Source organism: Rhinolophus ferrumequinum, chromosome 10 (assembly GCF_004115265.2).
Source record: "Rhinolophus ferrumequinum isolate MPI-CBG mRhiFer1 chromosome 10, mRhiFer1_v1.p, whole genome shotgun sequence".
NCBI classification, from domain to species: Eukaryota; Metazoa; Chordata; class Mammalia; order Chiroptera; family Rhinolophidae; genus Rhinolophus; species Rhinolophus ferrumequinum.
Window position 1 is genome coordinate 5319865 of NC_046293.1, and position 17215 is coordinate 5337079.

The 17215-nt window shown below is 55.2% G+C and overlaps 1 protein-coding gene across 1 annotated transcript; it reads right to left on the minus strand.

The window, feature by feature from the left end:
• Positions 1 to 764: 764 nt before the first annotated feature.
• BIK (BCL2 interacting killer) lies at positions 765 to 17215 on the minus strand. The gene is made up of 5 exons (XM_033118032.1): positions 17121 to 17215; positions 4285 to 4437; positions 2798 to 2905; positions 1949 to 2066; positions 765 to 1360 (listed from the first exon to the last, which is right to left on the minus strand). Exons 2-5 carry the CDS (start codon positions 4428 to 4430, stop codon positions 1280 to 1282), a joined length of 453 nt encoding a protein of 150 aa, XP_032973923.1. The 5' UTR covers positions 4431 to 4437; positions 17121 to 17215; the 3' UTR covers positions 765 to 1279.

The window sequence follows — 17215 nt, forward strand, 5'->3', positions numbered from 1 at the left end:
CCTTAGGGAAAGTAAGATGCCATCTTTGGTCCCATGTCAGTGGAGATTCTTGGTCTGTTTCCAGCAGCTCGACTCCCTGGTCTACCCGAGCACCTTCTAAGACTCAGGTCTTGAGAAATCCTGACCAGACCAGAGGTCTTGTTCGAAAGGCCCTGAAATGGACAGACAGGGTGGGGTCTGCCCACACAGCCCTGTCAGCTCCTCTGGGAGGTGCTTCACTGCCCCCCTGCAGCCTAGACCTCTGCCAGGGCATACGGGTCTGTGTGTCTACCCTGCAGCAGTGCCCAGGACCTGACATAGCGCCACTGTGGGAGACAATGGGGGGTGGGCGGGGCATTATGTGGAACTTCCTTAGGAATCCTGAGGCCACTGGGTCACCACGTCACCCCTTCTCCTTCCTGGGAGGGACAGGCCTCTGATCTATCCTTTGGGAGCTGAAGAGCGATTTCTTGTGTCGCTGCTGACTCAGATTGAAGCTGGTATGAACTAAGGGCCGAGCGCCTTGGAAACTGCCCCTGGGGCCCGGGGCCCCAGGCCCACCCCTTTCTCCCCCACACCCCCGTGAGTAGCCCCGTAGGCTGCACTACGCCGTCAGAGTGCTGGACGAGTGAACATGGGGACAGCAGGCATTAGAAGAAACCCTGACAGCCCAGAGGAAATAACCCCTAAAGTGGATTTCAGGCACCACGGACGACAGGAAGGGAGGGGGCAGACCTACCCTGTGGGCCAAACTGCATGGCAGCACTTCCGTGCAGGGACAAGACGGGAGGCCATGACATGTACAGGTGGCTAGAGCGTGCCCGCCCCTTCGTCCCCTTCCCTTTGACCCCCTTCAAGGGGCAAGATGGAGCCCACACTGCAAACCTCCAGAAAGGACCAGAGACCGCGGGAAACCAACATTTTATTGAGCTCTCCTCAACCCTCAGAAATCTATCCAGCAGATGTTCTCTTTGCCTTGGGCATCACAAACCCGGGGGTGTGACCAGCACTCCCCCCGCTGCCCGCTACTGGACCAACCCATTGGAGGAAGGCCAGGCAGAGTGGGCTGGGGCCCAGAGAGCAGTTAACCAGAGACCCCAGAGGTATAACAAATTCATTTGTCTTACAAAAACAAGAAAAAACAAGTATGAAACCTCATGAGCGTCCCAGCACTCACAAGTTTAAATATAAAAAAGGGATCATAAGAAAACAGTTAAAAAGACAACAAAACCAACAAGGCCACCTCCAGGGTGGTGGTCCAGAGGGAGGGGGCCAGCCCCATCCCACACTGCCAGCAGTGTCACTGGAGAAAGTGGAGGCCCCAGTCCAGGAGCAGCGCCAGCAGCAGCACAGACAGCTTACGCCCCCCATTCGGGGACCCCTGTAGGATGAAGGTGGGGAGAAGTGAGACCCGCCGGCCTGGACGGGGCTTGCTCATTCTATAACTCGCCGCCGATCCCGCTCTGTGCGTGAGACTGAGGTGAAGAGGGAGTCAGGTCCCATGGGGACACAGGAGCACCTTATTCAGAACCAGAGGTCTAGGACAAAAGGACCACAAAGACGGGGGCAGGAGGCGTAGGAGAGGAGCGTGGTGGCCCTGAGGACACAGCAGAGGAGGGCAGGCCAGCCCGCCAGGGGCTGCTGGTCTGCTGGGAGGAAGGGGTGCAAGACAATCTGCTATGCTGGTGGGACGACTAGGAGTGGTCAGGAGAAGAGGCAGCTGCCCTGGGCAGGTGCGTGAGCGAGCAGACATATCTGCCAGACGAAGGGCAAAGCCTGAGCACAGGCCTGAAGCACACCAGGCCCTGGAAGACTCGTGCACCCAGTTAAGAAACCAGGCGTCCCAAATCCCAAGACCTCTGGGACCCGGTGGGCGAAACAATAGGGAGTGGTGGGGACTGGGGCAGCCAGAGACGGAATGTCCTCCAGAGCAGCTGCTCCAGAGCGCCGGGCTGTCGTCAAGGCTTACCCTGTCCCTGAGGGTCCGGACGCTCCAGAACCTTCTGTTCCCCCTGAGGTTAGTGAGACCATCCATAAAACTTCTCAGAACGCCCCTCAGGCCCGCCTGGTTGTAGATGGTTGCCAAGCTGTAAGATAAATGGGAGGGAGCAGGCCGTTACTGTAGGGAATAGGGGTAGAGATGGCCTTTATTTTAGGTGACAGCCATGGGGAGATGACCGTCTCCCTGTCTCCTCTTCTCCTCTCCCCCTTTCCTGGGTTGCTCTACCAGTAGGGGCCTCTCTCGATGGACCTTTTCTGGTCCTAAATTCATGTGATTTCCTGTTTTTCCCCACCTGCCTGCCAGCTCACTGGGGTTTGGCCTTGCGTTCTAGAGCTGGCCACACAGAAAACGCTCACTGTCCACAGGTCCAAAGAGCGGGTCCAGGGGCGCAGGTCCTCCCTCCAGTGGAGCTTTGTTTTGAGAGAATCCCAGGCGCCCCAAAAGGAGGCTGCCTCCCTGAGGACCAAGAGACCATGTCAACTTTAGTCCTGCTCTTGAAGAGTAAGGTTTCTATGCCCCCACCTTAAGCAATTCTGTGAGGTCTGGATTGGACCCGGCAAATCCTGGACACTGAGTGTCATCAGGCGAGATGCCTGGTGCAAAAGGCTCTGCCGAGGACACAGAGAGCTCCGTCTGAGCACACTGGACACGTCCTGTCATTTTAAGTCAAGACCCTTTGGCTTGACTGGGGACTTAGGTTCAGCTCTGTCTGCTGCCAAGGCAGGAAAGAAGAGGTGGCAGCAGGCCAGCTCCAGGAGCTGGTGACTCCTGGGGGCCTCCTGGAGGGCAGCGCTGGGCTGGGCAGGGGCTGGTCACCTGTGCATGGCCATCCAGGGCAGCTCGGCAATGCGGGGCAGCGTCCATCTTGCTTCCATCTCGTCCCCAATGAAGGCCAGCCGCATGGCCATCTCATGCGGGACGTCACTGTGGGGAGGGTGCAGGAAATCAGGGGTGGGTTATGCTGGTGACCCTCACACCCAGGCCCACCCAGCCAACTGGGCCACGGGTTCATGGCAGAGCGAGGGGCAGGGAACTTGACACGCCCTCCTCTGGCTCCCACTTTGCTGCAAACAGCCCTCGTGGACCCCAGAAGTGCGGGTCCCAGGTAGACCCTGTGCCTGCCCTCTGTGGGCGTACAGGGGGCTTCTGGGTCTGATATGAGCACTCGCTGGGGTGACAGAGCAGGAAGGTAATTTGGGGCAGTGGGGGTACGTAGCTGGGGGCTCTGAGACCCCTCAGATCACTGAGGTTGGCTTCCTACCGGGTCTGAACTTCTCCTCCTCCTCGTGAGTGGGGCTCTGGGACCTGCTTCCTGGTCCCCAATCCTGAAACCACCTCCGTGGCATCACCCTTTTCAGAAAGGAGGGGCACACTGGCCCATCTGAGCCCCGCCCACTCTCACTGAACCAGGTGTCCAGATGGAAATGTGGGGCACACTCCCACCCAACGCCAGAGTGTGACACTCTCCCCTCCCCTTTGGGTTTCTGGGAAGTTTCAGTCCTGCTCTCGGGGGTTTGCCCATACATTCCATCCCGGTGACTAGGCAGCTGCCTGGGAATTCCCACACAGCCCCGGTCACCTGCCCAGTCTCCCGGGGTCGTGCTCTTGCTACTCCAGGGACAATGGGGGGGCCAGCCAGGGCTGGGGAGGGCTGGCTGGCAATCAAGGAGGCAGGTTGAGGTCCCACCTGTATGCTGATACCCTGTGGGACCTCAGGAAAGCTGCCCCGGGCTGAACATCCCCTGTTGTCATCTACAAACGGAGCAGGGTGGAGGGAAGAGGCAGATTTTTGGGTCCCTCCAGCCCTAAAATCCCGATCAGCGCTGATCCCCAAGTCTAGGACCTAATGACTAAGAGAGTCCCAAGGCCGAAAGCAAAAGGGGAAAACCTAGAGCCCTGGAGCTGATCCCGGGAAGGTCTCCTCTTCGCTGCCCTAACAGCCAGGGCCAGGAGCTGCGTCTGAAGTGGCCTCAGGCTACTTAGAAGGCTTGATCAGGGGATCTTGGTCCCTGGGGCCAGGAGGCACCTTGTCCTAAGGCCACAAGCTTGAGCCATTTTGATGGCTGCTGCCCAAGGTCCATCCTGGGACTGTGGACATGCTGGATGCTCTGAGAGGCCCTGGTGAGCTGGTGTCAGAGCAAAGCTTCCCTGCCCAGGGTACTTGCCTCCACGACCACACCTGGGGAAATTCCACTCTGGAGCCCTGCCCAGGAGTCCAGAAGGCCTGCTCCTCTAACCACGCCCCCAAAGGGACCTGACCAGGAATAGGGGTGGATGGGGCCCAAAGGGCTACTGGGACCTACCCCTGGGGGTAGGGGTAGGGATTGGGATCGTAGTACTGGAGGAGAGTGGTCACGCCGGGAGGATTCTGGTCCACAGCTGGCAGGTCATGCTCCTGCAGGAAGGTGCACAAAATGAGGGTCCTGGAGAGGGATCCTGCTTGAGACATTTCTTCTCTGGGGGAGAAAGACATACACAGACTGACCAATGCACAAAACTATGCAGCCTGGGCTTTCCCTCAGTCACCTTACCTCTTCCCCGGCCCCCTCTTTCTGTGGGAAAACCATCATCAGCCACCCCCTACCCAGCTCCCCCAGGCATGAATCCTGCCCCACGCTGGCTGTGTGCCTCGGGGCAAGCCAGCGAGCCTCTCTGTTCTCCACCATACATCTCTAAACGTCAGCGATCTGAAGCTGCTTCACAAGGATGGCCCTGAATCCTTGTTCATCTAAGCCAATCATGTCTCTCCTGTTCCTCACTCTCCCAGCATGCCTTGCAGCTAGCTCAGGGTGGGCATGGTGTCTCAGAAGTCTGACGTGGGGGTTGAAAGGGAACAGACACAGCCTGGTCAACTCTGCTCCCCACTTGCTGCCTTCAACACAGGAGTGAAGGCTGGAGCTGCACAGCCATTCTAGAACACTGAGGTGTAAGTACTAGGTGCTAAGAACAGGGCAGAGGAGTAGAGAGTTGGCTCTCTGGTGGCGTCGTTGGGACCACAGAAAAAATACAGGCTACCCACTGACTGTCTAACGTGTAAGAAAAATAAAACCCAGTCTGTTCAAATCATAATTCATTGACTTTCCTGTTCCTGGCAGCCAGCGGTCTGCCTAACTATTACAACTGTGAATTCCCACACCGACAAATGTCTCCATTGTCACTTATGATGGCTGGGTAGGATTCTGTGACCTGGTTCATCATCACTGACCCCCCCCCCCACTGTACCAGACAGCCCAACGTCCAGAATAGACTGATGAAGAACATGGCTCTGGACCCAAAGGGCCTCAGTTCAAATCCCAGCTCTGCCACTTAGCTGTGTGACGCCACTGTTTTCTCATCTGTGAGGTATGAGGAGCCCCTCACTTGGCTGTTGGAGGATGAAATAAAGGAATTTTCTTACAGCACTGGAGTAGGCGCTAACGGTTATAACATTGTACTGCAACCCACAATTTTCTTACATTAACGTCCTAGGTTTTTAAAAATGTTGAGCTCCTCACATTTGCTTGCACTGAACCAAGAAGGGACAGAGCCCCAAGTCTCCCCGCTGCCCAAGCTAGGGTGGGCCAATGTCCATCCCTGTCGTGCAGGCAGGACATGCGGGAACACCGAGGCTACACAAGTGGATGCATTCAAGGGTGACAGCTGGGACTGTGAAGGCAGGGCTGGGGCTCACGGGAACACACAGGGAAGCTGGGCATCCCACAGGTGTCTCGGGCGAGTCTAGACAGGTTAGTCTCAACAAAGCACCCAACACGCATGCAAAGAGATGGACGTAGTCGTGACGTCATCAAGGGTGCAGACAAGTCTGGGGTCTGGGGCAGTCTGGCCTTTGAGAAGGAAACATAAGGACAGTATTGTTCTGGACAGAACAAATGCCCAGAGTCTTTCTCAAAGAGACGCTGTTTGAGTTTCCTAAGAGGGAAACAGAGTTTTACATCTGTTCCAGATGAAAGCCGAACAGGAAAGGCAGCTCAACAGAAGCCGGAGCTGGGGCTGGAGAAATCAGACGGGTAAACACAGCCACGAAGGCCACAAAGAGCCCGCGGCATGACATATGCCACCCACACCTGTCAGGACAGCACCTTTCCCCTCCCGCTGAAAGGAGCTGTCAGGTCAGACCTGGAGGGTGGGGGAAGGGTGGCCCCCAGCACCCAAAGAGGGGAGGAGTGCTACCACCTGCTGAGGGCACCTGCAGACAAAGTGTTAAAAGTATGTAGGCCTGAGACCGAGGGACTCCCCCAAACCATCAAGCCAGCACACAGGTACAGGGAAGGTCACAGTGACATTTCCAAGAGCCCTAAAATGCCACCAGCAACTTAAGACACCCAGCACAGGAATCATTCTGGATACATATTCTTCACACATGAGTTCCAGAGAATGCTTGGTGGCAGTGAAAAACTACAAGCTGCATCTACATCCCTCTACCGGGGAGAGTTGTTTGATAACGCTTCAGAAAAAAGTAAAGAACAAAACCAGTACGGTTTGAAGCTGCCTCTGTAGCCAGAGATGACTCTTAATGGGGGCTGCTGAAAGTGGCAAACCTGGTCCCCAGGCATCCTTGGGGCATCCATGCAACCCATTTTGACCCATTCTGGCAATTTTGTCTATTTAAACAGAAAAAGGAAAACGTGTGACGGGGGGAGGGGGCACTAATACAAGAGGCAAGATGACTTAAATTGACTTACGACTTAAACGGAAAAAATTGTAACTGAATCTTAGCAAGTTACAGGAGACCTCTAAAAGAATCAAACATTTTAACATTCAAACCGGCAGAAGAAAATCTGGTCATTTTAATGAAAGATAGAAAAGGGAAGCTTTTTAGCAAATATGAAGATTTATGTAGAGAACTACTTACTGGAACTACCAAGAGTTTCAAGGTCACCAGATCAAAGATCAACATAAAAAGAAATCAATTGCACTCCTACAAGACAACCAGAAAATACAGTAGAAAAAAAATACATATTTACAGAAATGTAAGGGTTTGGGTTAGAAATCTAACAAAGGATGCTTAAAATCTGTATGGAGAAAAATTTAAAACCCCCATTAAAGGATATAAAAGACCCAGATAAATGGAGACAACTTTCGTGGAAGACGTGTTTTAACACTGCGCATTGTAAGCAGCGTGCGTGCACGTGCACTTGAGCTTGTTAGGGTGGTCGGCAAGGTGAGGAAGAGTGAGCTCGCACAGAAGCAGGCCCTGCAGGCCTGAGACTCAGTGGCCATGCAAATGATCATTTCCCAGGGAAAGCAGCCCCAGACGCATTTGCATCTGCCTCCCAGATGCCCCTTTTCTTACCCTCTACCCCCACCCACTCCGCAGGAGGCTCCTGGGACAACCCCTGCTGCCCCTGCAGGCAAAGGGGCTTCACTGGGCATGTGGCCTCTGAGCCTCACCTGGACCCCCCATCCTGTCATCCATCGGCCCCTCAGCAGACATTCCCAGAGTCCTTCAGCATCAAATGGGATAAGGGACGCAAGTCCTACAGGGGCAGGGGCCTGACCAGGGACAGTGACCACTGGCAGCTCGGTCAGGCTGGGGTTGCGGCCTGAACGTGTCTGACCGGCTCCAGGGGGTGGGTGAATGGTGTGGTGGTGCCTCCCAACAGACTGAACTCTTCTGGGGCAGGGCCCCAGTCCACACCTTTCTGTGGGTCCCCAGAGCCTGCTGGACCTCTCGAACTGAGCTGGCCTGGAACAGACACCAGACTCCCCTCCCTGCTCCAGAGTCACACGGAGCTGGGTTTCAAGCACCTACACTCTGAGGGGGCAGGAGAACCTTGAGTTACGTCCTCACACAACCACTCGTTTGCGATGAGGTCTCAGTCAGGGCACTGTTTCCTCATCTGTTACACGGGGATAATGGCCGCATACTAATGGGGTCCCTTTTCCAGGCACGCACCAGCACATTCTGTTTAAGCATCTATATTGTCAGGCCCTGATTTAAGCCGTGTGTGTGGATTCTCATCGATGCTCGCCGGCCAGGCCGGCCTGGGCTGGCCCTGGGGCTCTAGGTCAGAGCGGGAGAACTCGAGTGGGGCTGGGACTTGGGGGCAGGGTCCCGGCGGCAGCCTCTCAGTTCCTGTTCCTCCAGCTGCCCCAGTCCCCTGGCGGTGGCCCAGTGCTGGTCACCTCCTGCCTGGCCCTGCTCCAGCTACCTTGCTTGTCTCTAGTCTGCAGCTGGGCTCTCTCCAATCGCGGCAGCCTCAGATCTGACCCTGTCACCGCTCCACTCGGCTCCCAGTCCCCTCGGGAGTTATGCCACACTGCTCTCGGCGCCCTCTTCTGCCCTCTTCTCCCCCTGGATGCCTCGCCAGCCTCAGCTCTGCCACCGTCATCTTGGGCTCCAACAGGTCAAGCCTCCAAGCCTTTGCACGGGCAATGCCTGCTGGCAGCCAGCCTCAGTCTGCTTTGGATGGCTCATTCCTAGCAGTCCCTAAAGAACGGCTCTAGCAGCCCCTTCCCGGAGCCTGGAGTCAGGCTGCGGACCTCAGAGGCTCCTGCAGACGGGTCTCTGCTCCCTTCTATCTCCACTGCCAAGCACACAAGCACACCAGCCGTCGCGGTTTCTTCACCTGTGGTGGTTTAAAGCGCGGCTCTGGAGCCAGGCTGCTGGGTGTTCTGCTCCTCCAGTTTCCTCACCGATACTACTGGCACCTACTTCACAGGACAAACGGACAGAATGCACGCCTGCCGCAGAGGAAGCAGGGAACAAGACAGGAGCTGCCTTTATTCTTCCTCTCTGGTTCCCTGCACACAGCACAGAGCAGAGCAACGTTGTTGGTCAAATGACTAAACAAAGCCAAGCACTGAGGTCGCGACAGCTGCAGCTCCAGGAGCCCGGCCTGCTTTTAAGCATCTATTTTTTCCCAGCAGATTTGCAAACGAGCAGCTTAAAGCACTTCTTTGGTGAAAGGAAGGCACCTACCCATGGGTCCCCACCCAGGCCGCAGCCCCCACACTTAACCCTCCTATATACTCAGTGGAAAAACCAGCCAGGAACCCTATTTTGCCCACAGAAGAGATGCAAATCTAACCTCTGTATAGAAGACACCTACCCACACGGCCAAGGGGACACCTGCAGGACTTAGAAGACAGAGGGGCAACAGGCTCTGGGCTGGCCAGTCTGCTTTTGGTGAAAAACAGCTCTGCCCTTAGACTACCAGCTCCTGGCCAAGCCTCAGTTTCCAAATCTGGGAAATGCCATCTCTCTCCCAGGATTGCAGCAAAGCTGAGTGAGTAGAGATCTGTCCCATGCAGCACATAGTAGGTGTTCCACAAAAGCAGCAAGGCCAAGGCTGCAGGAACGGGGGAGGGGGATCAACCTCCTGGTGCGGGACCCTCAGACCCAGGCAGGACTCTTGACAATTTCTACTTCACAAAAGGGCAAACCAAGGTGTAGAGGGTGGAAGGGACCAGATGGGTCACAGGCAGGGGCAGTGGAGGGTTCATAGCCTGTGCCCCTCCCCCATACACAGCTGGCCCCTCCTTGGAGGGTGGACCCTCAGTCTCCCCAAGCCCAGCCCTGCCATGTGTCAGCAAAGCAGGAACAGGTGATACCTTTGGGGACCCATCAATGCCACCTGGTCATTGGAGTCCTAGATGCCAGGCCAGTGGTTGCTGGGTAGACCCAGCTGGCACAAGCCAGTCCCTAATCTTTTCCACGGGGCTCCCCACCCACACGCATCTCAGTCCCCAGCCCTGCCCCCATCCACGAGCGGGGTGATGCTGTGTGACAGAGCACCCAGTGCTCAAAGCATCAGGTGCACACTCTGGCAGACAAGGCCTGACCTCATCGGGACAGACCCAGGTCGCAGTCCCAGCTCTGCCACCACTGTGCGACCAGGACCAGCCACATGAGCCTAAGCCTGGAGGGATTCCTGCATGGAAACAGCACAACCTCTAGGCTGCTAAGAGGATTAAAAAAACTGCAACTGTTGCCCCTTTGCTGCTGCCCAGCAGGGGCTCGGAAGCTGGTTAGGAATAAACAAACCCCTAGGGAGGGCAGCAGCCAGGGTCCCCTCACCCCCACGGTGGACCAGCTACTTCCCAGCTAGTTCCTGCTTGTCTGGAGGCCAACTTGACAATCACCGTCTATGAAAGTCACAAATGCACATACACTTTGATTTCTAGAAAAGGATCCTATGTAAACCCAGCCCATACCCGGCAGCCCTGAAAAAGATGGGCAGTGAATCGGTAGGTACGGTGCCAAGATCCTGAAGGCACGACTACATGAACACAGCAGGGAGCCAAGCTTGTAACTGTGTAAACTGTGCTGCTGCCAGTGTGTAAAAATAAAGACATAAACAAACACTTCTATCTGCACGGATCTCCTGAAGGAGAAAGAGGGAAGGGAGTGGCTCAGGGACAGAGGTGGGCGGGAGACTTCATTTTTACTGTATATGCTTTTGTGCTCTTGAATTTTACTACCATGCTGGACACCTACTGAAAACTAAAGCAAACGTCACTGTTTTGAGTTAATACCTTGACTTGGTCTGAAATGGAAATGTTTGTCCCAAAGGTCTGTTTCAGGAACCAAGCCCCCACCTCCCACCCACCTCCTCCTACTCCCTCCCCACCTGGCAGGGGAAGTCCAGGCTCCGGCCTCCACTATGAATCTGCAGGCGCACAAGACAGCTTGTTTGATTGAGGTGGGCAGGGTTCACTTCCCTTAAGTGACGGAGAAATAACAAGAGAAAAAAAGACAGGGAGGGAGAGGGAGAGAGAGGTATTCTAAGCAAAAAGAAAAGTTGGAAATTCACCTGCGGGGGGTGGTGGGCATTGCTCACTAATTTGGAACTGGAAGGCTTGGAATGGACCCCTGGAGCCATGGCCACTCAGTCCTGCGACCCCTCCTGCAGTGCAGCCCTCCTCCTTGAATGGCAGCGCAGGTGCAGGCCTGATCCACCTTGAACCCAGGTGCAGACACAGCCATCCACTGGGGTGAGAGGGCCGGGGCAGGAAGTCCAGTCTCGGCTTCTGTGGCCTCACGCGAGGGCTGCCCTCTGTGCGCCTGGGCTGCACGCTATGCTGCTAGTGACCCCACGTTGTTTTTATTTGCATCTACTGAGTCCAAGCTCCCTCAGAAGGAGGGGACTCTGCCCCATTTCACAGAGGGAGGCCTGAGAGAATTGAGAATGGGATTTCAGAGTCTCTCTGCCATACAATCATACTATCCACATCCGGGCTCCAAAAATACTCACTGACCCCGCAGTGTGGGTCAATGCTCTCAGAAAAACACTAGCATTATTCCTCCCGGCATCCTGTCCTCCAAGCACATGATGGGTGAGGCTGCATGAAAATGAAGGTAAAACGTGCATGTGCACATACAGCATCGGGCATTTTCCAGTTTTAACCCTATGGGAGGGAGGAACATTATTCCCTATTTACAGATGAGGAAACTGAGCTTTAGCAGTGAAGGGCTTGTCACACACCCGAAGGATGAGCTTCGTTAAATGAGGCCTCCAACGCCAAGACACACTTTCTTCATAACCACAGTTTAGGTCCAAGTTTGGCGGGAGCTGCTCAGGTCCGATTTGGTTCCAGGTGCGAGGGTCGCCCTCAGCACCAGGGAATGCGAGCCCCCCCAGGCGCAAAACCTATGCCCTTTTCCTCCCCAAATCCACACCTGGTGGGCAGGGGGGCCACTGCAAAAATGGAAGGAGGTGGGTCTCTGTGTAGGAAGATGGAAAGAAGTCAAGGTTAACTGCAGAGTGACACAAACAAGACGAGGAACCAGTTGTGACGCCATTTATGCAAATGTGTTATGTTTCACCGGTTATGTACATAATACGTGAGTGGAAACGCATGGAAGATCCGGAAGGAAATGTGTACAACCATAGTGGTTCTTACCTCTGGACGGGCTAATGGAATTCACGGGGGTGGAGGAACACACTTGAGGAGTTCTAGTTCCAACGAGTACGTAATTACTTCTATAGTTAAACGGACCCTCCCTCACCCCAAACCCCAGCAACACATTTGTGGACCGTGTACGGTATGACGCTGGGCACGTGACCACCTCTCTCTTGGCCACTGCCTCAACTGCACAGGGAAAATAACAAGGAGCCAACCCTCGGGGCTGGGGAGAGGATTTGAGTTGTAACCCTGAAACCCACAGAGCGGTACAGAGACAAGACCGAAGTGAATCCTTTCCTATTTCCAATTGTACCTCTGCGTGTTTCAGATTTCGTCGTAAGCCCTTAGGAAGGTGGAAAGAAACAGGTGTGCCTGAGCTTGTCCTGCCTTTACACCTGCCCAGCGTGAGAAAGCTGTTTCCGTTTAGTTTGTGTCAGGTATATCACAGAGGGGTGGGTGGCCCAAAGAGTCCACGTCAGCTTCTGCCTCATCACAGGCCAGCTTGGCCCCTGGTCTGGTGGAGAGGGGCCGTGTCAACAGCCCTGCCTGGAGGAAACTGGCGGTCGCTCGGCTTGGGGGACGCCAGGGTTCTAGTCCAGTGTGGCTGTGTGACTTTACACAAGTTCCTTAGCCCCTCTGGGCCCCTAATTCCTCATTTGTAAAACACATGTTGGGGAGTTTAGGTCTTTTCCTTCTTGAATATAGAAATACTCCGAACTGTAGAGGAAGTGTAACAGGTTAATAATTCTCTGAACGACTGATTTTGAAGGTAATTTTAAATCAGTCTGCTGTGCTCCGAATGTCTATGTCCCCCCAAAATTCCCATGTTGCAAACCTGATGGCCACAGGGCATGGCCGTAGGAGGCGGGGCCTTTGGGAGGCTCCCCCAATAGGATTAGTGCTTTTCTGACAGAGGCCAGGAGAGCTCCTGGCCGGTCCTCCATGTGAGTCTCCATGCCAGCACGAGCATACAGGAAGTCTGCGGCACCCTGACCTTGGACTTCCGGCACCCAGAACTGTGAGAAATCAGTTTCAATGCTTATGAGCCACCCAGTCTGGGGTATTGTTATAACACACAGTTCAATGAGACGAACAGAAAAAGGGGGTGGGGGAAACAACGCAAGAAAAACCTGGGGGTCCCGTCCTGCAAGTCATAAAGTGGTCCAGGCAACCACGTCCTCCTGGACACCAGAAAGGGGACCCCTGTGCTTTTCTGTCACCATTAGAAAGTCAGGGTGCCAAGACACCACCAGGTCTGCAGTTTAAGTTTAAAAAGCATGTACTTAAAATAACTTCTCAAGAAGTATTTAAGTAAGTGCAGGACTATGCCTGGATGGGCCCAGACGCTGAGGGGCTCAGTGAGGCAGACACAACCCTCCGGGTTCTCCTTCCTTCCAGCTTGGGGGTTCCCCTCAGTGCCTTCTGAGGGCTTTCCATCACTCACCGGATACACACACACACACAAACACACACACACACACACACACACACACTCAGCAGTCTGGGGATGGGGGGGCGGCTCTCATTTCCTCCCTGGGACAAGGCCGTCTGTCTCATGGGGCCAAACCGCCCCCACCAGCACTTTTGAATCCCCACCCTCACCTTTACACACGCCCTCTGCCTCTGCAGGCTGGCCTGGGGGACCTGCTCCCTCCTCCAGGCGTGGGGCCCAGAATGCAGCTCCCCCACCTCCCCAGGACAGAATTAATTGCTTATCTGCGTTGTCCCAGCACCTTGGGTAAACAGACCTGGATTGGGCACTTAGCCCATTATGGTCTCATTAAATGTTTACCTGTCTGTCTGCCCCAGCTCAATGCAAGGACCCAGTGAACAGGGACAGCTCGAGGGGAGCCAGACAGTACACTGTAAACCAGAATGAGGGAGCAGGGCTCACGGTGACAGCCAAGTCCTGGCTGGGGGACCCTGGACTGGACACAGCCTCCCCTTTTGTAAAAGGGCAGGCGTGACAGCCCAGTGGGCAAGGTGGCTGTGGGACGGGGGCAGCCGCTGCATGCGTGGCACACAGCTCCCTAATGGAAAGCTATCATCCAGTGAGCCGGGAGCTCCAAAGAGGGGCACCTGGTGCTGAGCACCGCAGGTCGGACCTGGGGTGTCCCTGCCACATCACGGTCTGTACCTCTGTACATGGGAAGTCTGATCTCTTTTGGCCTTGCCTGGATAGAGCCTTTTCTATCGAGAGGCTGAGCTCCAAGTCACAGGCACACACAGGTCATTTCTTGGGGAAACATTTCAGTCAAGTTCACTCAATCTTAAATCTCCAAATCACAATGACCCTCCCCAAAGAGCCAAGTGGGCTTCTCTTCACTCTAGAGCTTGCACTTCCTCTCAGTCTCAGTGACGGGGTATCTTCTCCCACCTCCAGAAAAACAGGTTTACCACGCAGTGCCCAGCGAGGCCTGGTGGATGTTTTGTGTTGTCACATCCTAATATTGACACTAGGAAAAGCAGCTGCCCTCCCTGAGCCCGCCCAGTGCCATGGACACCAGGCCTGGCCTCGCTCCTGCCTGGGGCCCAACGAGCCTTATCTGCTTGGGTTCAGTACTTCTCCCAGGGCCCGGCCCCAACCAACCACAGTAGGACAAAGGGACGCGGGGGTGGCTGCACATGTCCACTTTGGACCGCTGCAGGCTTCCTGGTGGCCGCCAACAACAAAACCCGAGCATGCCGCGAACTTCCTTAAAACCTCTTGGAATTGTTCTGGGCAGAGAGAAAAACAGCCGACTCTTGTGGGAGCCACTATGTCCAAGGCAGGGGAAGCAAGAAGCCATTAACTGTCTACAAACTTAATAGCTTCACTACAAACAGGATGCTTTCCAGGGAGAGGATTGAAAATGCCTTTGAGGTCAGCTTCACGACACTGCTGAATGGAACCTTTCCCCAAAACCCTTCCGTTTATTAGAGAGAGACAATCAGAAGTGAAAAAAAATGTGCTAACAGTGCTCTCTGGTTTCTTTGCAGCTCAGCAAACCCAGCTTTTACACCTACTAACCACCTGAAACTAACAACGTTAACATGCTTACAACCTTCTATCCCGCTTCTCTCCCCAGTGTGCCCCGACTCTTGGCTATGACATTTGGGGCTCCTGTTCTCCTGGATGTAACTCACACCAAGTGAGCCCAAACGGGCCATTTCACACTGTCTTTGGTGTCCTCCAGATAATAAAATAACGTCCTAGGACAAAGGAACTGGTGGGAGGAGAGGGAGGGCTGCACCTGCAGATGAGAGAGTCAGGGCAGACTTCTCAGAGGAGGCAGCAACTGAGCTGAGCTAACAAAGAAGGATGATTCGTGTGACATCCACAGGGACCATGTTGAGCGTATCACTCCATTTATTTTAGGCCTCACACCATCCCATGGAAAGTGTCACAGGATCCCTGGTGCTTGGAGAAATACATATCCCTGCTAAGATAGTTCCCACCCAAAAGAAAAAAAAAAATCAACTGGTGGCCAACTTACAAGGTTGATTAAATGTGTTCTCCCTACCCAGGAGGACATTCTGAGGCACTGGCTGAAAGTCCAGAGCTTGAAAGGCAGTCTCCCCAAACATTTCAGACGTTTAAAACCCAAAACAAGCAAAAATAAACTTGTACAACCTAATGTTGGCAAGGCTGGAAAAGCCACAGCTAAATCAATCAGTGACAACCCTGTGACCTTGAGGTTCAAAAAATGGGGAAATCCCCAAATCCTGGAGTGAAAAGAGAGGAGAAGAGTGGAGAAGAGTAAGACAGTGGTGAAGAGCACCACACAACAGCCAGATGCCAACATTGGGACCCAGGCCCAGCCACTGCCTCAGACAGACCAGTTAGGGAAGATGTGCAAAAACAGCACCAATAAGTACAAAAATGTGCCACTCCTAAGGATTTGTTCCTAAGGCATGCCCAAAATAAGTAGAAATAAGTTTAAAGTGTTAACTCCAGTCAAAAACAGCCAATACTTGGGTAGGTGTTCTCTACACCTGCTAGGAAACCTCATGGACCCATTTTACAGAATGAGCAAACTGAGGCTCAGAAGTGGAGTAACCCGTGTAGGACAACACAGGTGAAAAGTGGCTGAATGGAGGAGGGTTTTGGCATGGCTTCCAGAACACAGCTCTGGGCTTTACATGCTAGACAGCATTTAAATTGCTTCCTGGAACTTAAGTCACAGTTTCTCCATCCGTAAAATCAGGTTCCGTCCTGGGAGTGCAGCCAGCATAGAACTCAATCGTCTATCCCCTTCCTAATGGGGGAAGGATAAGACTGAGCACCTCCCTTCCTGGGAAGGTGGAGCGAAGCTGACCAGGAAAACCCTTTCGCGGGCCCAGCCGCAGCAGGTGCTCCAAAGAAAAATGTTACAGCAGCAGCAGCAGCAGCAGCAAAAACAACAACGTCCCACCGCCCGGGGTGGCACATTGTAGCAAAAATTACAGTAACAATTAACGGTTTACAAAGTGATTTGCAGCCAGGAGGCCTAAGCGCGTCACACAAGTCCCAGCCCCGAGCTCCACAGGGGCTCACTCGGGCCGAGTGGGGCAGGCCCTGCCGGTCACCGGATGGAACGCGCCCTGCGGCCCCCCAAGAGCCGAGCGCCGGCCGGCCGGCTCGCTGTTCACGAGACCAGGCCGCAGCGCCCCGGCCGGTCCGTGCGCGGCCACCCGCAGGCGCACCTGTAAAAGGCGCACCTGTGCAGGTCGCGGGCAGGTGGGGTGGCGGCCGCGCCCGGGTCGCGCAAGTTCCTGCTCCGGACTTCCCCCCGCGCCCCGTAGTCAAGCCTGTCTCCAGCCCTTCGCACGTACGCGGCGACTCGGGTCCCGGCGGGGACAGTGCCCGACGCCATCTTCTCTTTTTTAGTGGACACCGGGCTGGGTCGTCGCAGCCCGAGGCTGCCAGTCCCGCGCTCTGGCCCGGTGCACGGCCCGGGAGGGCAAGGGAGCCCGGCCCCAGGAGGCCGCGCAGGAGAAAGGAGCAGGGCAACCGGGCATCCGGCCCTCCGGGCGGGGCGCGGAGAGGCCGCCCATCGCACTGATGCTGAGACTGAGGCCCGCGCGGCCGCGGCTGGAGCCCCCGCCAGAAAGGGGACGTTTCGGAGCCAGGGTTTTGAGACGTCGTCCGCAAGTGACACACCCGACAGCTGCCCTGGACAGAAAAACCTGGTCACGGGTCCCCAACCTTTCAGCCGCTCTGCACCCAGGATGGCAGCCTGGGCGCTTACCTGCCGGGCTCGGGCTGGGCGGAGGGGGCGGGCGGCAGCAGGGTTAAGGTCCCCGCAGGGGAGGCAGGCCTTGTACTCACCTCGCGTCGGGGGTAGCGATGCTGTTGGCGGCGGTGCCGGGAGAACTGCAGCAAGGAGGCGTCCTGTGTGCAGCTGGCAGTCCGCGTGCAACCGT

What these genes read in the sequence shown, in the direction of transcription:
- BIK (XM_033118032.1), bottom strand. Translation starts at nt 4,430, where the DNA reads ATGTCTCAAGCAGGATCCCTCTCCAGGACCCTCATTTTGTGCACCTTC. An exon ending in CCCTGGATGGCCATGCACAG is followed by an intron (nt 2,067 to 2,797) that starts GTGACCAGCCCC and finishes TTTATCTTACAG; the next exon opens with CTTGGCAACCATCTACAACC. An exon ending in TCCGGACCCTCAGGGACAGG is followed by an intron (nt 1,361 to 1,948) that starts GTAAGCCTTGAC and finishes TTCATCCTACAG; the next exon opens with GGGTCCCCGAATGGGGGGCG.